Genomic DNA, 21,316 nt, shown 5'->3' with positions numbered 1-21,316 from the left:
ATGTCAGAAATTTCTTGTCCTCCTAGACAGAGTGGCTTCCAACTTTAGTTGGGACTTACACAATCAATGTAAAATAGTCTCTTCAAAAGAAGCCAAGCCACTAGGATGAGTAGAGCAAAGGTAGAGTTTATTGCGGCAAACCACAATCAACCCAAGAGCATCCGCATGTCATGACATCGTCTGATCACACCTGGCATTTCCTCCTGTTTTTATAAATTTTTACCCTTAACATTGATAACTCCCCAAACTTGTGCCCTCCTCAGTTGCCATCAGTTATTACCAGTATTGGAAATTTTCAGATGGTAAACCTTCCCCCAAGTATTTTTAACTATCATTAACATTCAAATATTCCAACATTCAAAAGGTCAATTCTGATTACCATTATCTTCAAGATTCTTCGAGAGGGTTGGACCACAAAAAGTGGGAACTATACCACTGTTTCACTTCATTATTTTACTTCTTTTGGTTGCCCGTGCAATTTGATCATGCTTTAGTACGTTGCTTTTTCCTTATTTCATAGATTATTCTATATTATTATTTTGTTAGCAATTTTATTACTTTGCATAAGCTCATTTGTATTTTTTAAATATATTCTTAACTTTATTACTTTGATGGTTTTAGTAGGCTGCTTAGGCTTTCCACAAAGAGGTATCATTCCCTTTTTTGGCCTGCACTTGGGGCGAGCTTCACGGAAGACATGTTCTCCATCCCTTATTATGGCAATATCAATAAACTTCGCCATTCATGACTCCTACTGTGTCTGCGTACAACCTACATGTTGTTATTGAGTGTCATATGACCTATAGGACTTTCCTATGGGCTATGTTTACTCAAACACAAATAAGCTAATAATGAATCCTACAATCTCCTCCCTGTAAGTCGTCTCGTCGTTACCTTCAATCAGGCCTACCATTGTGGTGTCGTCTGCAAACTTTATAATGCTGTTTGAGGTATGGACAGGTATGCAATCATGGGTGAAAAGGGAGTATAGCAGTGGAGACAATACACATCCCTGAGGAACCCCAGTGCTGATGGTGAGACTGGAGGAGGTGACAGTGTTCAGACGAACAGACTGTGATCTGTTTTTAAGGAAGTCCAGAGTCCAATTAAAGAGTTGTGTGCTGATGCCAAGTTGTTCCAGCTTCAGGGTTAGCTTGGAAGGGCTCACTGTATTAAAAGCTGAGCTGAAATCAACAAACAGCATTCTGGCATAGGTGTCAGGGTTATCCAAGTGAGTCAGGGCAGAATGAAGTACAGTGGAAATGGCGTCCTCAGTTGATCTATTTGGGCGATAGGCAAATTGGTAAGGGTCCAGGCTGGGTGGCAGACAGGCTTTAAGGTGGATGAGGACCAGTATTTTGAAGGACTTGGCAATGACAGGTGTGAGTGCGACGGGATGAAAGTCAGCCAGTTCTGTTGCAGTGGAGCGCTTTGGCACTGGCATGATGGTAGCAGACTTGAAGCAGGTGGGAATGATTGCCTGGGCCAAGGATAGATTAAAGATGTTTGTGAAGACCTCGGCCAGTTGGTCCGCGCATGCTCTGAGTACACGACCAGGGATGCCATCAGGGCCAGCTGCTTTCCTTGCATTCACCCTTCCAAGGGTGGCACACACTTCAGAGGTGGAGAGTGTAAGTCAAGTCAAGTCAAGTTTATTTGTATAGCGCTTTTCACAACAGACATTGTCTCAAAGCAGCTTTACACAAATCAACAGTGATGGTGAATGGTGTGAATTTGTCCCTGATGAGCAAGCCGTGGCAACTGTGGCAAGGAAAAACTCCCCTTAGATGTTATGAGGAAGAAACCTTGAGAGGAACCAGACTCAAAAGGGGAACCCATCCTCATTTGGGTGACATCAAGAGTTTGATCATAAATCTTTCAACAATACAGAACACTGGAGAGTGAGAACTAACATGATTACTGGAGTATAAGATTATAAGTGATGTTCTTTCTGCAGTCTTATACAGTCTATATGGTTAGTAGCTCCGAGTTTTATGAGCTCAGCATTTGTGATCACCACAGATCCAGCATCGGCTTCTCCATGCCAGAGCCTTTAAACACTCCAGGAGGTCCAATGTCAATACTCCACACATGTAGCGGGATCCAAATGGCACTGGTACGCCTCTAGATGATTCGGGATGTTTGCGAGTTCGCATCTACTTCTTCAAAGGTCCGTAATCATCACGAGGTGGGACGTGACTGGAGCTGGCCAAACCTCAGGGTGTCTCGGGATGGGGAGAGAAAGAGAAGCAGTGGAGAGGAATTAGCGTAGCTGCTGTTCATGATATTAACAGCACAAGTTGATAATGTGCATGTGATCAGATGTTCTGGAGCACAAGGTTATGATATGTGATGTGTGTTATGTGTAGGCTTTGCTAAAAAGATATGTTTTTAATCTACACTTAAACTGGGTGAGTGTGTCTGAGCCCCGAACACTGTCAGGAAGACTATTCCAGAGTTTAGGAGCTAAATGTGAAAATGCTCTACGGCCTTTAGTGGACTTTGCTATTCTACGAACTACTAGAAGCCCAGAGTTTTGAGACCTCAGGGAGCATGGCGGATTGGAGCGTGTTAAAAGACTGGATAGATACATGGGAGCCAAACCATTTAGTGCTTTATAAGTGAGAAGTAATAGTTTGTAGTATATTCGAAACTTAACAGGAAGCCAATGTAGGGATGATAGGATTGGGGTTATGTGATCATATTTTCTTGACCTTGTAAGAACTCTTGCTGCTGCATTCTGGACTAACTGAAGCTTGTTTATTAATGACGCAGGACATCCACCTAGTAATGCATTACAATAGTCTATTCTGGAGGTCATGAACGCATGGACGAGCTTCTCTGCATCGGATATAGACAACATGTTTCTTAACTTAGAAATATTTCTAAGGTGAAAGAAGGCTGTTTTTGTAACTTGGTTGATATGATTTTTGAAAGACAAATCGCTGTCTAAAATAACTCCCAGATCTTTTACCGTTGAACTAGTGGTTACAGAACATCCGTCTAAATGCAGGTTGAGATGCTGGAGCTTCTGTATACTAGTTTTTGGGCTGATGAGCAAAATCTCAGTCTTATCAGAATTTAAAAGTAGAAAGTTATGGGTCATCCAATCTCTTATTTCCTTAACACACTCAGTTATTCGAGCTAATTGAGCTATATCGCCTGGTTTAGATGAGATATATAGCTGAGTATCATCAGCATAACAATGGAAGCTAATTCCATGCCTTCTAATAATATTTCCTAACGGAAGCATGTATATTGTGAAGAGCAGGGGTCCTAGAACTGAACCTTGCGGCACGCCATAATTTACTTGCATTAGCCTGGATAGCTCTCCATTTAAATCTACGAAATGGTAACGATCGGACAGGTAGGATTTAAACCAGCTTAATGCCTGTCCCTGAATGCCGATGTAATTTTGTAAGCGATCTAGGAGGAGATCATGGTCTATAGTGTCGAATGCAGCACTAAGATCTAGTAGAACCAACAGCGAGATGAAGCCTTGGTCTGAAGCTAAAAACAGGTCATTAGTGATTTTAACTAGAGCAGTTTCTGTGCTATGATGGGGCCTAAAACCTGACTGAAATTCTTCAAAGATATTGTTCTCTTGCAGGTAGGAACATAACTGGGCATCGACAATCTTTTCTAAAATCTTGGACATAAATGGGAGATTTGAAATTGGTCTGTAATTCGATAACGTGTTTGGATCCAGATTAGGTTTTTTAATGAGGGGCTTAATAACTGCTAACTTGAGGGGTTTAGGGACATGTCCTAACGATAGTGAAGAGTTAATAATATTCAGAAGAGGTTCACCAGTTGTATATAACACTTCCTTCAGTAATTTAGTAGGAATTGGATCTAACTGACATGTTGTTGATTTAGCTTTAGTAATAACATCATACAAACCCAGCCATTATGGATGCACAACCCAGTGCACTCTTAGTGCCGGTCCCAAGCCCGGGTAAATGGGGAGGGTTGCGTTAGGAAGGGCATCCAGCGTAAAACATGTGCCAAATCAAATATGCGGATCACAAATGAAAATTTCATACCGGATCGGTCGAGGCCCGGGTTAACAACGACCGCCACAGGTATCGTTAGCCGACAGGGTACCGGTGGAAATTGGGCTACTGTTGGCCGAAGGAGGAGAAGGAGGAGAGGAGGAAGACGTCTACAGAGACGGCAGGGAAAGGAGCAGTGGAGGAGAGTGGAGGTTCGGGTTGGTACTTTAAATGTTTGTACTATGACGGGTAAAGGGAGAGAGGTAGCTGATATTATGGAGAGGAGAAAGGTAGATATGCTGTGTGTTCAGGAGACCAAGTGAAAAGGGAGTAAGGCCAGGAACACTGGAGGTGGATTTAAACTGTTTTATCATGGTGTGGATGGAAAGAGAAATGGTGTAGGGGTGATTCTGAAGGAAGAGTACAGTAAGAGTGTAGTGGAGGTGAAGAGAGTTTCTGATAGGGTGATGATTGTGAAGGTGGAAGTTGAAGGGATGATGATAAATGTCATCAGTGCCTATGCTCCACAAGTTGGCTGTGAGATGGAGGAGAAGGAAAAATTCTGGAGTGAATTAGATGAAGTGGTAGATGGTGTACCTAGGAAAGAACGATTGGTGATTGGGGCAGACTTTAATGGGCATGTAGGTGAAGGAACAGAGGTGATGAGGAGGTGATGGGTAGGTATGGTTTTAAGGAGAGGAATGTGGAAGGGCAGATGGTGGTAGATTTTGCTAAAAGGATGGAAATGGCAGTGGTGAACACTTATTTTAAGAAGAAGGAGGATCATAGGGTGACGATAAGAGTGGAGGAAGGTGCACACAGGTGGACTATGTGCTATGCAGGAGATGCAACCTGAAGGAGATTGGAGACTGTAAGGTGTTGGCAGGGGACAGTGTAGCTAGACAGCATCGGATGGTGGTCTGTAGGATGGTTTTGGAGGTGAAGAAGAAGAGGAGGAGAGTGAGGACTGAACGAAGAATAAGATGGTGGAAACTTAAGGAGGAAGAGTGTAGTGTGAGGTTCAGGGAAGAGGTCAGACAGGGGCTCGGTGGTGTTGAAGAGGTGTTGGATGATTGGGCAACTACTGCAGGAGTGATGAGGAGGCAGCTAGAAAAGTACTTGGTGTGACATCTGGAAATAGAAAGCAAGACAAGGAGACATGGTGGTGGAATGAGGAAGTGCAGGAGAGCATAAGGAGAAAGAGGTTGGCAAAACAGAAGTGGGATAGACAGAGTGATGAGAAAAGTAGGCAGGAGTACAAGGAGATGCGGCAGCAGGTAAAGAGGGATGTGGCGAAAGCCAAGGAAATGGCATATGAGGAGCTGTATGAGACACTAAGGAAGGAGAAAAGGATTTATACCGATTGGCCAGGCAGAGGGACCGAGCTGGGAAGGATGTACTGCAAGTTAGAGCAGTAAAGGATGGAGAGGAAATGTGTTGACTAGTGAGGAGAGTGTGTTGAGAAGGTGGAGGGAGTATTTTGAGCAGCTGATGAATGAGGAAAATCAGAGAGAGAGAAGGTTGGACGATGTGGAGTTGGTGAAGCAGGATGTAGATAGGATTAGTTAGGAGGAAGTGAGCGCAGCGATTAAGAGGATGAAGAGTGGAAAGTCGGTTGGACCAGATGACATACCGGTAGAAGCGTGGAGATGTTTAGGAGAGATGGCAGTGGAGTTTTGACCAGGTTGTTTAACAGGATTTTGGAAGGTGAGAAGATGCCTGAGGAATGGAGAAGAAGTGTGCTGGTACCGATCTTTAAGCATAAAGGAGATGTGCAGTCTTGCAGTAACTACAGGGGAATTAAGTTGATCAGTCACACCATGAAGTTATGGGAAAGAGTAGTGGAAGCCAGGCTGAGAGAAGAGGTGACCATCTGTGAGCAACAGTATGGTTTCATGCCGAGGAAGAGCACCACAGATGCCTTATTTGCTTTGAGGATGTTGATGGAGAAGTATAGAGAAGGACAGAAGGAATTGCATTGTGTATTTGTGGATTTAGAGAAAGCGTCGACAGAGTGCCAAGAGAGGAGTTATGGTATTGTATGAGGAAGTTAGGTGTGTCAGAGAAGTATGTGAGGGTGGTGCAGGACATGTATGAGGACAGTGTGACGGCGGTGAAGTGTGCAGTAGGTACGACAGACTGGTTCAGGGTGAAGGTTGGACTGCATCAAGGATCGGCCCTGAGCCCTTTCCTGTTTGCAGTGGTGATGGACAGGTTGACGGACGAGGTCAGACAGGAGTCTCCTGGACTATGATGTTTGCGGATGATATTGTGATTTGTGGTGAGAGTAGGGAGCAGGTTGAGAAGAGCCTGGAGAGGTGGAGATATGCGTTGGAGAGAAGGGGAATGAGAGTCAGTAGGAGTAAGACAGAGTACATGTGTGTGAATGAGAGGGAGGGCAGTGGAGTGGTGCGGTTGCAGGGAGAAGAGGTGGAAAAGGTGGAGGAGTTCAGGTACCTGGGGTCAACAGTGCAAAGTAATGGAGAGTGTGTTAGAGAAGTAAAGAAAAGAGTGCAGGCAGGGTGGAGTGGGTGGAGAAGAGTGACAGGAGTGATTTGTGATAGTAGGGTATCTGCAAGAATGAAAGGGAAAGTTTATAGGACTGTGGTGAGACCTGCGATGTTGTATGGATTAGAGACAGTGGCATTGAGTAAAAGACAGGAGATGGAGCTGGAGGTAGCAGAGCTGAAGATGTTAAGGTTTTCGTTGGGCGTGTCGAGGATGGACAAGATTAGAAATGAGTTCATTAGAGGGACAGCGCATGTAGGATGTTCTGGTGACAAGGTGAGGGAGGCGAGATTGAGTTGGTTTGGACATGTGCAAAGGAGGGACATGAATTATATTGGTAGAAGAATGCTGTGGATGGAGCCACCAGGTAGGAGGAAAAGAGGAAGGCCAAGGAGGAGGTTCATGGATGTGGTGAGGGAAGACATGCAGGTAGTTGGTGTGAAAGAGGCAGATGTAGAGGACAGGGTGGTATGGAGACGGATGATCCGCTGTGGCGACCCCTAATGGGAGCAGCCGAAAGATCAAGAAGAAGAAGAAGAATAACATCATACAGCTCTTCCTGTCCTATACATGTAAAACAGTGGAGTTGTGGAGTTGAAGGTAACACTGTCTCAGGAGATGGTGTCAGAGGTTGAACTGCCACAATTGTTTTTCTAATGTTATCTATTTTTTCAGTGAAGAAATTCATAAAGTCCTCACTACTAAACTGTGATGGAACACAATTTTCAGAGCCCTGATTTGTAGTTAGTTTAGCTACAGTACTGAAAAGGAACCTGGGATTGTTTTTGTTGTTTTCTATGAGTTTACTCAGGTGTTCAGCTCTAGCAGCTTTTAGCGCCTGTCTGTAGCTGAGCATACTGTCTTTATACGCAATTCTAAATACCTGACCTTTGCGGTCAGTGATAGCCTGTATACCTTGCCACATGCGTTGGGGGTCAGCATAGTTGAAGTGCTCCTCAATCTGCTGTTTGTAAGCATGTTTGGCCTTGCAGATTCCCCTCCTCAGATCGGCTCTGGCGACGCTGTAGGCCCCCCGGTCTCCAGACCTGAAGGAAGTATTGCATGCTTTGAGCCGAAGACGGACCTCCTGGTTCATCCATGGCTTCTGATTGGGGAACACTTTGATTTTTTTTGGTCTAGTCACCTGATCCACACAGCTATTGATGTGATCAAGAACAGCGTTGGTGTAGGTGATGATGTTAATGACTTTTAGGGAAATTCTTGCTATTTTACAGACATGCACACACACACACACACACACACACACACACACACACACACACACACACACAAAGTCTTTCCAGAGAATTGCATTATGGGTAAAGTCATGGGTACTGTGGGAAAGGAGACCACAGTTTACTCTGCAGAGAGACGTATTTAGCTGCAATCCGCTGCAGATTTAAGGCAGTAATTGATATGTTGTATCATATATATTTTATTAAACACACAAAACATTGCATAATAAGATTTCAGAATATTGTCCTGTTCGGGAGCTACTGACTCGCTGCAGTCATGTGATCGATGAGTGTTTTATTGACCTACGGTAGCTGAGCTAATGCAATCTGTTAGGGAGTGTATATTGTGGTACATTTAAATAGAAGTGTTTGCTGTTGACATGAAAAAAAAAAAACATACAAACATTTAGGTGGGTAAATGTACTTGATACAGTTGATAGGCAAACAATAATCACTAATTAATAAACTAATGGCTGACACTTAATATTGGAAAAACAGAAATTTCCAGAATAGTTGGTAGGTTTTCCCCCTTTTTATACAGATAAGGTGCTAGTGTCTGTGCCTGAACTGGCAGCATTTTGCAGCTGGTAACTAGTTAACTTAACTAGCTGGCAGTTCTACAAAGCTTAGCCTATTTATAAAAATGCTAGTCAATGCTAGGTTATCAAGGCAGACATAGATAATGACGTACTATCATGCTTATTGTAAACATTTGAACAATTATTGTGATTTATTTCAAAACATGGAAAATATTGTGTATATATTTATATATAAAAATAAATGGCTTTGTTTATTTGGAAAATGACTGGAGTCCGCTGGAGTGATAATTATTTTTGATTTGCAGCAAAGGGGTTTAGAACACTGCTGCTTTCTCACAGGATGTCTCAAATTATGTGTGTGTGTGTCTGTGTGTGTGTGTGTGTTTGGGTAAGGGTGGGGGTGTTAGGGCTGGTATTTTTTGGGAAAAACACTTAACGGGTTGCATTCTCAGCAAACTTTTCCATCATGTCTTTGACTCACTGCCGAACACAGCTGGGATTAAATAGCTTTTAGTTCAGGGACACACACACTCGCACCTCCTACATGTCACGAAAAAGTACAAACTTTGCCAAAAAAAAAAAAAAAGTTAAGTGATGTGTGTTCAGACCATTTTAGTAAGGATCAGAATCATGGGATGATGTGATGATCAAATTTCCATGTTGTGCCACTCAGATAGTTGCAGTTTATCTTTCATGGCTTTCATCAAGCTCTCAGCCTCTGAACAGAATTATGAGATTTCCTTTTCCAGGAATGACATGTGCAGTACACTCTACACTCTACTCGACAGTCTTTACTTTGTCCTGAAGTGCTCCCTAACTAGACAGACAGTTTTAAATAGAACACAGCCCTGTGTTTAAGATAAAGATTTTGTAATAGCTGTGGTAGTCCATTAACTAATTTCTGCATTCTTTCACTTCTTAATTCAGTTGAACCAAGTTTCAGATTTCTGTTCACTTCTGAAACTAGTAAAATCTTACTATCCTATGACATGGTGCCCAAGGTGTTCTGTGGTGCTTTTCTGCTCAGCATTGTTGTCAAGAGTAATTATGTGAGTTATTGTTTCCTGCCTGTAAGCTTGAACAATTCTGACCATTTTCTTGGAACTCTCTCACTGGGTGTTTTTTTATTATTATTATTTTTTTTTTTTTGTACTATTCTTTTTTTAACTATGGAGTCTAATATGTGTAAAAATCCCAAAAGAGCAACAATTTTTGAACAACTCAAATCATACGAACCATGCCAATGTTAAATCACATTATCAGCCCCTAAACCTCCCCATTCTCACAAACTCTGGACTTGTACCTCTATGATTTTGCCACTGTGTTGCTACCTGGTTGAAAAATGTAAGTGTGTGTAGAACTGAAAAATGTAAATGGTGAGTGTAGGTTTTAATTGATGTGTTAATTGTAATATGGTTGGTGTTTCTATAGTAAAAGCCCATAGACGGGTACTTGTATGTTCATTGAACATTTGGATAATGTTTATATTGTCATCCCTTTTTACCCTTATTTTACCCTCAAATTGACTACAGGACATAACTTTTCTTTTCACTTTACTGTGGTATAAAAACAGTTCAGGATCTGGAGTTCTACTGGAACATAATTAACTTTGAGGTGCTTACAGTTTCTTTGCCTTTCAACACTGATATACACCGACCAGGTGACATTATAACACTACAAAAGGTGAAGTGTATAACACTGGTACTCTCTTTATCATGGCACCTGTTAGTGGGTGGGATATATTAGGCAGCAAGTGAACATTTTGTCCTCAAAATTGATGTGTTAGAAGCAGGAAAAATGGGCAAGCATAAGGATTTGAGCGAGTTTAAAAAGGTCAAAAATGTGGTGTCTAGACAACTGGGTCAGAGCATCTCCAAAACTCCAGCTCTTGTGGGATGTTCCTGGTCTGCAGTGGTCAGTATCTATCAAAAGTGGTCCAAGGAAAGAACAGTGGTGAACTGGGGACAGGGTCACAGGCAGCCAAGGCTCACTGATGCACGTGGGAAGCGAAGGTTGGCTCGTGTGGTCTGCAGAGGTGAGAAGTAACGAAGTACAAATACTTCGTTACTGTACTTAAGTAGATTTTTCTGGTATCAGTACTTTACTCCACTATTTATTTTTCACATTTACTTTTTACTTTTACTCATTACCTTTTTACACAAATATCTGTACTTTTTACTTCTTACATTTTTTAAACCGGCTCGTTACTTTAGTTTTAATTCATTCATTTGGTGAAATAACAAAATTGTTTTTTATTTTTACTGCGCGCTGATTTCAGCCAATCAACTGATTTCCTGTCATTGTGCGTCTTTTTCAATCCACTGGTGTATAAAGTCCTGACTCTCACTCACCACAGATGTAGACTAGTTTACAAAGCTAATAATCAGCAGGCAGAAAGCAACAAGAAGTAAATCTAACATGGATGAGACAGAGGGAGTCAGTGAAGTAAACATGACTGAGAACAGAGACATTCCTGATCATCATCATCATCATCTTTTCAATGCTTGTGTGTGTACATGCTTGTGTAATAATATAACCTTTCACTTCTGCACATTTCCTCTTCAATGACATTGCCTTAGAACATCTATCTGTACCTCACGTCTCTGCACTGGTATAGCCTTTATATTTAATCACTGTATATATGCTTACATATATATTCCATGCTGTAAATATGCCACATATTTATCTGCACTATTTGCACGATTGCTACTTTTTGCACTTCTGGTAGATGTCAAACTGCATTTTGTTGCTGTGTACCTGTACAATGCAATGACAATAAAGATCGATCGATCGATCGATTAATTGAATAATCGATTAATCTATCTATCTATCTATCTATCTATCTATCTATCTATCTATCTATCTATCTATCTATCTATCTATCTATCTATCTATCTATCTAATATTAATATGATGTGAGGTCCAGTTAACAGCTAAAACAGGTAGATGTAATAGTCAAGTCAAGTCAAGTCAAGTTTATTTCTATAGCGCTTTTTACAACAGACATTGTCTTAAAGCAGCTTTACAGAAATCAACAGTCGAGGTGAACTGTGTGCATTTATCCCTGATGAGCAGCCATGGCGACTGTGGCATGGAAAAACTCCCTTAGATGTTATGAGGAAGAAACCTTTAGAGGAACCAGACTCAAAAGGGGAACCCTCATTTGGTTGACATCAAGAGTTTGATCATAAATCTTTCAGCACTGTGTGTGTGTGTAACGAGTTATGAGTGCAATATAAATGGGATAATTTCCTTTTTTTTTACAAAAATCCTGTGTTGCTATATTTATGTTTTCTTTATTTGAGTATTTGATGTTAATTTTGCTGTTTGCTGTGAGAGACTTTTATTTTGAGATTTACTCTTGGCGTTATGCGGACGGCATTTTTAATTGAGCGCACACGTGCCTCGTCAGTTTGCTATTGTAAACAACCTAATGTCAACTAGATAAGTTATATTTTAATCACTAATATAGCAGATTCATGAAAAATTACATCGGTAATCAGCATTTTTGCCGCAACTAATTTATGAGTAACTACATTAAAGAGAATCGCCTTTATTTAAAGTGAATAAAATACCCTAGTTAATGGAGTTGGACATTAATTGAGCCGCAGACACACACCTGATTCGTGTGTGTGTGTGTGTGTAGAGTAGGTGAGATGAACTGGGAAAGCAGGCAGTGGGTCAAACCACTGTGAGAAAGGGGAGGGGGAACTCAACTGTTTCTAAATGCATTTTTTGTATTTTTTTTTCCCCCCCCTAATTACACAAGTATTTAGGTATACATACATATATTTTTCACAATAGTGAGACTATTTTGATGTCTCCCTGTCTCTTTCTTTCTCGCCTTGTCTATGTCAAATATGGTCTAATAGATGGTCTAATAGACAATCCGCTTCCTCTCTCTCATTCTCATTCTCTTTATCTTAGATGGACCAAAGAAGGCCGAGCTCATCCACAGCTCTTTATCGTCCTCAGTGACTGAGGTGGAAGTAAAATTTACAAGACACACAGATCACAGTGTCCAAAAAACAGAACTGGGCCAAACTCTCATCCATCTCCAGGGATGTGAACCAGCTCCCAAGTCTGAAAGCTGTTCCAGCAAGGTCCAGGCTTCCAAACAGGCCTCTATTAAGGAGAATGGGTTTGAGGGGAGATGGAAGGATGGAACCTACCCCAGAGCTTGCCAGAAGGCTGACATGGCTGACTGTGCTGACATGGCAGATACAGGTCTTCCAGAGTTAGTGATGCCTCCAGTCACAGAGTACTGCACCTCCTTGGGTATGAGTAAGCTATCTGGACAGGGAGTCTACCTTCAGCACCTGGAGAGGAGTAGTCATGCTTGGGTGCTGTCCTCAGGAAAAGCCCAGGCTCTGGATGAGGCCTACACAGCTTGCTTCACAGAGCGAAGGCATGTGACTGAAAGTGAGAGCAACATTTGGTACAACCCAATCCCAGAGAAAAGGACTGCTGGGTCAGTGGAGAGAAGTTGAAGGAGAAAGATATAGTTGAAGATCCATGGAGAAGGAGAGAGATAGAGAGGGTGCCAGAGGAGTTCAGAGGTGAGATATCAAATGGAGTCCAAAAGTGTGCAGTTTTTGGAGGAAAAAGTTGGGCATTGAACTTTAGAGTGCGCATTGACAATGATGGATTTCCCGATCCATTGGTTCAGGTTGCCCTTTAAAATGTAAAAATATGTGTAGTTTCATAACGATGTCACCCAGTTTGTGTGTTGTTGCCAAATTATGGTCGGCTGGTTCCCCTGTGGGCTTCTATTAACTTTTTTTTATTTTTTTCTCAGGGTTTCCCAATTAGATTTACTATTCACTGTGCACAGCATAATTATTTGCATTCCATGCCTTTTAGTGGTCTATGGAAGATGTTTACTGTACACCTCCTTGTTCCTCTATGAAATATTAGTTTCATTCGATTAGATGAAGGGTTCATGATGCGAGTTTAAATTGATTCAAGTTCAACATAAAAACAGATTTTTTTCCCTTTAAGTTTTGTAATGTTATAATACATTATGATGTTTTGAACTCTTTTCACATTACACAATAATCTCTTCTTTCGATTCGATTCAGGGTTTTAATTGGCGGGTCTAAGGGATCATTTCAAGAGACACAGGAGTCGCCACAATCTCCTCCACACTGCAGATGGCAGGATACAGTCGGGTCATTCCGGCCTTACACTCTAGCAGAGCAACCGAGGTGTGCCCAGAGAGTGTCAGGCCTCCTCATAGTGCATCTGCTTGGAGTCTCTGATCTTGTGCGATCTCGCACCGCTAAAGACGTCTTCTGTGCCATCCAGGTGGACGGAGTGACACGAGCTCGCGCAGCTTTGCTCACGTCAGGAGACGTCACTCTCGTTAAACCACACCTTCAACCTGGAGCTGGAGCGAGCACGCATGCTGAAGCTAATTGTACTCACACCAAATGCTAATGCCAAATGCTAATGTGTGTGTGTGTGTGTGTGTGTTTGTTTTTTTAGATTTAATAGTAGTAATCCACAGGCCCCAGTGGTCAAGCACGCAGCCGGGTATGCTGCCTCGGTGCTGTAGCAATTCCTCATATTTTGCATATTTTATATCCATTCATTTAATTGATTAGATATTAACTGTAAAGGCCTCAGTATTCTTAATGCAGGGTCACATTCTCTCTGTGACTATAAATTTGATAAAAAAAAATTGTATTAATAGTCAGAAGGCTCGTCATCTAACGTGTTCGTGTGCGAAGTTTCCTCATGTCCTAAATTTGCGCCACAGTTATGTCATCTTTGTAAAAGCCAAACGTCATCTGGCATTAAGTAAGCTGAGGCCTTAATGGTGCCTTTTTGTCATAATAGAATTATGATAATTATTAGTTGATGTCATATAAATACCATTCCTTTTAACTCAAAATGACTAGTTTAGATTTTTAAGATCGGAGGATCTCTGGAACGGAGCGACACGCTCTGAGGAACTCAAGGTGCAGACGTGGAGATCCGCTGTTGTCATCCCGAACATCCCCAGGAGTTGTCTGATGAATACGAACCATACGAACCAAAATCGCCTCCATTGGCGTTCCATAGGAATCCCCCCCACTCTGCCATCTCACCGGAGAAGTGAGCCAGGAATTCCACGCTTGCATGCGAGCATGACCTGCGAGAAGCGCCCGTGAGCTTCCGGGTGGAAATCGAAGCAGAATCGTGCTGCTAATCATTTGCGGCAGGGCGATTCCCTCCGTTTCGTTTTTGGTCTCCAACTTTTTGGTAACAGTTTGTGAAAGAACCACATAGTGCTGTAAAAGTCATGTATCCCAATACTTTTGCCCACATAGTGTATTTATTTGTTGAATATTCTCCTATTTTTATGATTGGAACCAAATTATATTTAAATTTTATTTGTGTGTTCTATTTCTATTCAATTTTATGTCACAGAACAGTCAAATATGACAAATGACAATGACAAAAGTGTCAAATATAACAAATTATAATGAAACATTACATTAAATTTTATTTTTTATTTTTAATGTATGCCTACAATTATAAGATTTCTCAATTCCCTATTTCATGCATATGCTCTTACAGGTCACTGCAGTCTAGGAAATCTACAAAACTGAGCACTAAAACTACATTTACTTGTCTTTATTTGTCAGATGTGTTTATGCAAAGCAACTAGTGAGCGATGCAGCGTCAAAATCTGCGAGCTGTTAAAGCAAAATCCAATCCAAGAATAGAGCTGTTAAAGGTCTGATGTAGTTGTATTTGTGTTTACAGCTGTAGTAAGCTGTAAACACAATTGCGGTCTTCATTCAATGATCTAAATCAAGTTCATCTGACTGCATGTTCCAGGTAATCTGTGTATATATTTACTCTAAACGCAGCAACATGTTAAACCTATCTATCTCTATGTGGAGCAGTAGAAGGCGCCAACTCCCCGCCTTAGCGAGCTCCCGCCCCCGTCTGTGTTCGGAGTGTAGCTGAGCTGCCTGGTGGAGAAAGAGGCCTGCGTTCCCAAAGTGCCTCTTCTCATTCAGAAATGTGTGGCTGAGATTACACTGTACACTGTCATGAAATCTCTTTACATAAAGCGAAGAAACATTTTTTAGCAAAATGTCTTAGAAGTACATGTGATTTATTTTAGCTAGCCTTCAAGAAAGCCAAATCAATAACAAATCAAGAAAGAAAGCACAAGAAAAGTGTGTCCAACATGCCATTCAATTTAGTCGTTTACTAGTGCCGGTCCCGAGCCCGGATAAATTGGGGAGGGTTGCGTTAGGAAGGGCATCCAGCGTAAAACATGTGCCAAATCAAAAATCGTGCGGAGGATCCGCTGTGGCGACCCCTAACGGGAGAAGCCGAAAGAAAGTTTTACTACAATCACAGTCCAATCTTTTTTTACTTTACTATATTTATAAGGTATTCTCTAGCACAAACATACGTACCAGTGACATACCATTGTAGCTTTATTCATTGCTAGAGACTCAAAGCACTTTTGTACGTCCCTCTGGACAAGGGCGTCTGCTAAATGCCTCAAATGTAAATGTTAACATATTAGATAATATATAAACATTAGGGATGTAACATTTCAATTACGCTACGGTTAGGGGGAAGAAATGCAAAACATAAAATTGCGTGTTGTTTTTTTATTAACGCAGTTTATTATTAACATTCGTGAACATCAACAGTTTATATTTTTAAAACAATTTTAAATAAAATGCTTGCTTGGCTAAATAATATATAAAATAATATTTTATCATATAAAAAACCCCAGAATAAATCGAATGAATGCAATACATTTTTTTTATATTGATTAAATTGAGTAATTGTCAAATAATATTGTCAAATTAAATTGATTAAATAAAATTAAATTAATGGACATTTTTAATTAAATAATACATTTGTTTGACCTCATTTAGGTAATACAGGTATGGTCCCTGGTGATCTAGTGGTTAGGATGCGGAGCTCTCACCGATACGACCCGAGTTTGATCCCCGGCCAGGGAATGGGGAGGGTTGCGTAAGTAAGGGCATCCAGCGTAAAAACGTGCCAAATAAAACAGGCGGATGATCCGCTGTGGCGACCCCTAACGGGAGAAGCCAAAAGAAAGTTTTTATTCAGGTAATACAGTTGTGTGTGTGTGTGTGTGTGTGTGTGTGTGTGTGTGTGTGTGTGTGTGTGTGTGTGTGTATGTTTTTTTTAGATTTAATAGTAGTAATTTTCTAAGAATATGATCTACTTACCTGTTAACAAATGTCTTTATTCCTTCCATCCTTTATTCATTTACATATTTTCTGCCAGATCGTCTCGTCGGCTTAGTGATCCTTTGAGACTTTCCTGCCCCTCGTTTTTGCTTCCCGGATCCTTTCGTTTTGGTTTTGGATCTTCCGGGGTTTTTTCTCGGATTCTTGCTTTTTTGTTTTTTTTTTCTATATTTTAAAACTCACACTGGTTCTCCCTCAGCCCTACCCCTGCGCTGCACGGTGTGGTCGTATATGTTTTCGGACACTTTGGTTTTTTTTTTTTTTTCCATTTCATACGTGGACTGTTCAGCCTGTGGTCATATGTTTTCGGACACTTGGTTTTTTTGCCTTTTGTTCTGCTAGGACTTTGTGTTTTGCCTAAATTTGTTTTTGTGATTAAAGACTTTAAATATATACCTTGCTGGCGTCCTGCACTTCAACTCCAACTACCCGCATTCTGACAAGGACAGCGTGACAGCAGTGAAGTGTGTAGTAGGAACGACAGACTGGTTTAAGATCGAGGTTGGATTGCATCAAGGATCGGCTCTGAGCCCTTTCCGGTGTGCAGTGGTGATGGACAGGTTGACGGATGTAGTCAGACAGGAGTCTCAATGGACTATGATGTTTGCGGATGATATTGCGATTTGTGGTGAGAGTAGTGAGCAGGTTGAGAACAGCCTGGAGAGGTGGAGGTATGCGCTGGAGAGAAGGGGAATGAAAGTCAGTAGGACTAAGACAGACCACGTGTGTGTGAATAAGAGGGAGGGCAGTGGAGTTGTGCGGTTGCCAGTAGAGAAGAGGTTGAAGAATGTGGAGGAGTTCAGGTATCTGGGGTCAACAGTGCAAAGTAATGGAGAGTGTGTTAGAGAAGTGAAGAAAAGAGTGCAGGCAGGGTGGAGTGGGTGAAGAGTGGCAGGAGTGATTTGTGATAGAAGAGTATCTGTGAGAGTAAAAGGGAAAGTTTATAGGACTGTGGTGAGACCTGAGATGATGTATGGTTTAGAGACAGTGGCATTGAGTAAAAGACAGGAGGCGGAGCTGGAGGTAGCAGAGCTGAAGATGTTGAGGTTTCGTTGGGAGTGACGACGATGGACAGGATTATAAATTAGTTTATTAGAGATATGTTCACTTGGGGTGTACTCACTTTTGTTGCCCAATATTTTGATATTAATGGCTGTATTATTGCTTGTAAATTAGCTTTTTGAATATCAGATTCCACATTTAGTCCCCATTTGCTCTACTAAATTTTGGAGTTAAGTTTTAGAGATCTTTGCTCATTTAGAACAAGGGCATTTGTAAAGTCAGGTACTGATGTAGGGTGATGAGGCCTGGGGTGCATTCAGCAAGTCCAACCCATGTAAACCATGTGTTCATTGAGTCAGCTTTGTGCACAAGGGCAATGTCATGCTGGAGCAGGTTTGGGTCTGCTAGTTTAAATAACATTTTCTAATACTACATCCAAAGACATCTTATAAAAGTGTGTGCTTATTATGATTTAAAAAGTAAGGTGTACTTTTGTCTATATAGTGAATTATCCGTTTTGATTGATTTGGAATAGGAAGCTTATAATTAAAGTGTGTGTGTGTGTGTGTGTGTGTGTGTGTGTGTGTGTGTGTTGTATAGGTCGTGGGTCTGTTAAAAAGAAGCTACGTGATGCATTTGAGAGACAGCTCGTCCATCAGTCTTGATGAAGAGCTGTACCCTGACATCAATGGCATAACAGGTGAATTTAAGCACACACACACACACAGACTCAGCCTGAGTTCCTCAGTGTGATGAGTCAGTGTGTTTTTTTTCTGCAGGTATTCTGAAGGATTATCTGCGTGAGCTAAAATCTTCATTTGCCTAACGTCTATAAGTTAAACCTTTCATGTCACAAAGCATACATTTAATCAATGTACACAAGCACTGCGGCTTTTTTATGCCTTGCTTACAGACCCTCTCAGCAACGAGTGTTATTTATTAGGGCATCCTTAAAACACTTCATGTCTGTCAGCAGTAACGGCTGCTTTTTCAGTCCTGCCACATGCCTCATGTGTCATGCACACAGCTGGATTTTCAGCTAATCATTCCATGTGTCCATAAAAAGATTCAAAACCTTGATTATGTACATATTGAAAGACCCAATGCTGAAAAAAATCCACTGCAGATACAGGTGATCACATGGGCAGTTTATGATGAAGGTCGATGACAAGCAGGTTCTTCTGCTTTAGTAAAGTGTGAATGAAGGTTTATTTAATAAGAATACCCAGACAGAGAGGTCTGTAGGGCAAGTCAAATCCTGCAGAGTCTTTAGATGAACTTGATTCACCTTAAAAATTACAAAAGTTATTACATTCGTTTCCTAGGGATTTCTTAGATAATTTAGGTCTGATGTCATTATAATTAAATCCTTAAAATCAAAGTGTTACACCCCAGTTCCTTGATTCACCACCATTTTCTCTTGCTTTATGCTCAGGATTCACTGATACTGCATCACTAATTGCAGTTAGTCACACTATTGTATTCTGCACCATCCATTATACATTTCCCAGAAGTTTCCTAGCAGTTTGATGTTCAATTATAACTTTACTTAACGCTGCATGTCACAATACAAGTTATTAGCTCTGTTTAAGCTATAAAAAAAGGAACCTGTAATAATTCAGGAAAAAAAAATAATAATTTGTACCACATCATAACTGCATTAATACGCAAAGATGATGTAGATGCTCATACCTTCATCAGGAGACAGGTTTCAATTTGGATAGAAGAAGAATAAAAGTAGATTACTGAGGTTACTTGTCAAACTTATAGTGCATAAAAGCACAACTCGGGCAGCAGTTCCAGCTGTGTTTTGAACAATCGGTTATTATTAATGCGCTCGATGAAACATTATTGTTTCTATACGTAACCCCATAGAACAGCATGAGCAGTGGTTCAATTTCTGGAGCTGTTTCCTGAAGACAAAGAAAATTCTGTTCTCTATAAATAAATTATAAGCCTGTATAAAAAATTCTATGCAAATTGCTAGGGCTTAATCTTGCAGTAACTATTTATGCATGCCTCCTTTCCCCTGAAATAAATCTTCCCGTCCAGTGTGACCTGCCAGCGGCGCTTGGGCCAAATATTGTGTAAAGTTTTCCACTGGGACATTTCGTAACTGGTCCAGTCTTAATGCTCGGGATGCTTTACTCGTTCTATTCCTGAGCTCAGAAAGATCGCATTTTGTTATCGTGAGGAGAAGATTTCTCGTGCAAAATGAAAACACAGTCTTTTTAATGTAAATTCGATTTAATTCAATTAATTTTTATTTGAAGAGCGCTTTTAACATTGGACATTGTCTCAAAGCAGCTTTACACAGATAATGCGGTAATAAAGAATTCATACGTTTGGTATTCATTCAAATGCAGCCTACGAGCATGCATGAAGGCCTGGATTCGGGATCTGAAAATTTTGATGCCTCTTTACCTCTGAGCTACTAGTCAGGTGTTTGGATTCGAGTCGTATTCAGTATTAAAGGGGATTTTGAGATCATTTTGAAGAATTCATTTGAATTTTGCACAATTCACTTTGAGCTTGGCAGCACAGCAAAAAAGAAAGAATAAGCAAATGAAGGAGTAATAAGCCTTAAATATAAGGCACGGTGTACATCAGATAATCAGGACACACACATACACACACAACTTCAAGACCAAAGACACGTTTGATAGTTCTTTTGCACTTCTGTCTATTGCGTATATGGTTATATGATGATGATGCTTACTTGGTCGTTTGCAGTACACGGTGTTGCCGTTGCTGGTGTAGCACTGTTTCTTTAACATTGAAGCACGGTACATGTTTATCCGACTGTGATTTTAGCTATAAAAAAAAATGAGCATGAAAAAATATACATATTTATTTTAAAGTATTTACTTTATTACCTGTTTTTTCCTGCCTCCAACACAACTTCCGGTTGAAAGGTTTTGGCTGCCGCTCCTCTCCCCCGTATATTTTTATTTTAGTCGTTTTTTGAGCCAGTGAAGACAATTTGCGTCTTTTTTTGTGATGTGGATTCATGCTTCGCATGTTGGATTACTGCTTTTATCTACTGCTTTTGTTTTAGTGCTGTTTACTGGACCTTACTGTTTCGTTGCCTGGTCCAGGACGTACACTGCTTACACCGCTGTGAGGCTGCTGTTGGTGTGGACCCTCCCCGAATGGCTCTCAGGTACACTGCATACCAGTTGTTGAACCTGAACAGACATTGTGATTTGGCGAAAGATGTACGTGTTCTCTGCAGTCATGCTGAAATATTGTGACCTAAGCATTACATACATCGCTCGTTAAGGCGGAGCTTTAAGAGCTCAAGATCTAAACCTTATCTGAGATTTCTGTGCAAACCCCATAGACTGTTGTTTAGACCTACAGGGGTTAATTTTAATAATTTATCAGCTCTCAGGCATGGGGAGGTTGCATCGAATTCATCTCCTCTCTCGTGTCTGCTGAAATCAGCACTGTTTAATGCGCGCTCTGTCAACAACAAAGCTGTAATTTTATCTGACATTATCTTAGAACAAAAGCTGGACCTTGTCTGTTTAACTGAGACGTGGCACAAAGAATCTGACGATCTTCTTTTTAATGAACTAACACCTGCTGGCTATGGATTATTTGTCTTTTTGCTTTTTTCTGGCAGAGGTGGGGGTATCATTGTGTTACACAATCAACAGGTCAACTTGCATATGGTGGCTGCCCCCAAATTTGACTCATTTGAGTGCCTTGTTTTGAGTGTTTCTGCCCCTTGTTTTTAATGCAGTGGCTACAGTCTACAGGCCTCCTAAGTCAAATAAAGACTTTTTATCTGA

General features: G+C 41.0%; 1 protein-coding gene and 1 long non-coding RNA gene across 2 annotated transcripts; both read left to right on the top strand.

Annotated features, from left to right (window-relative positions):
* The first annotated feature begins 1,445 nt into the window (after positions 1–1,445).
* On the top strand, positions 1,446–14,654 carry LOC124389370. The gene is made up of 4 exons (XM_046854747.1): positions 1,446–1,631; positions 10,219–10,312; positions 12,205–12,836; positions 13,359–14,654. The coding sequence occupies exons 1-3, from the start codon at positions 1,446–1,448 to the stop codon at positions 12,765–12,767; spliced, it is 843 nt and encodes a 280-aa protein (XP_046710703.1). The 3' UTR covers positions 12,768–12,836; positions 13,359–14,654.
* A 3,463-nt stretch (positions 14,655–18,117) lies between these two features.
* LOC124389339 lies at positions 18,118–21,316 on the top strand. Its single transcript, XR_006926570.1, has 3 exons — positions 18,118–18,219; positions 20,578–20,682; positions 21,148–21,316. It is a non-coding gene; the product is annotated as an uncharacterized LOC124389339 (long non-coding RNA).

This window comes from Silurus meridionalis, chromosome 7, assembly GCF_014805685.1.
Source record: "Silurus meridionalis isolate SWU-2019-XX chromosome 7, ASM1480568v1, whole genome shotgun sequence".
NCBI classification, from domain to species: Eukaryota; Metazoa; Chordata; class Actinopteri; order Siluriformes; family Siluridae; genus Silurus; species Silurus meridionalis.
The sequence above is the reverse complement of the archived record's forward strand: the minus strand, read 5'-3'. Positions and strand labels throughout refer to the sequence as shown.

Coding starts and splice junctions, on each gene's coding strand:
- LOC124389370 (XM_046854747.1), top strand. CDS start 1,446: ATGGTAGCAGACTTGAAGCAGGTGGGAATGATTGCCTGGGCCAAGGAT. Junction 1,632..10,218: donor ACACTTCAGAGGTGGAGAGT/GTAAGTCAAGTC, acceptor AAGTGGTCCAAG/GAAAGAACAGTGGTGAACTG. Junction 10,313..12,204: donor GGCTCGTGTGGTCTGCAGAG/GTGAGAAGTAAC, acceptor TCTTTATCTTAG/ATGGACCAAAGAAGGCCGAG.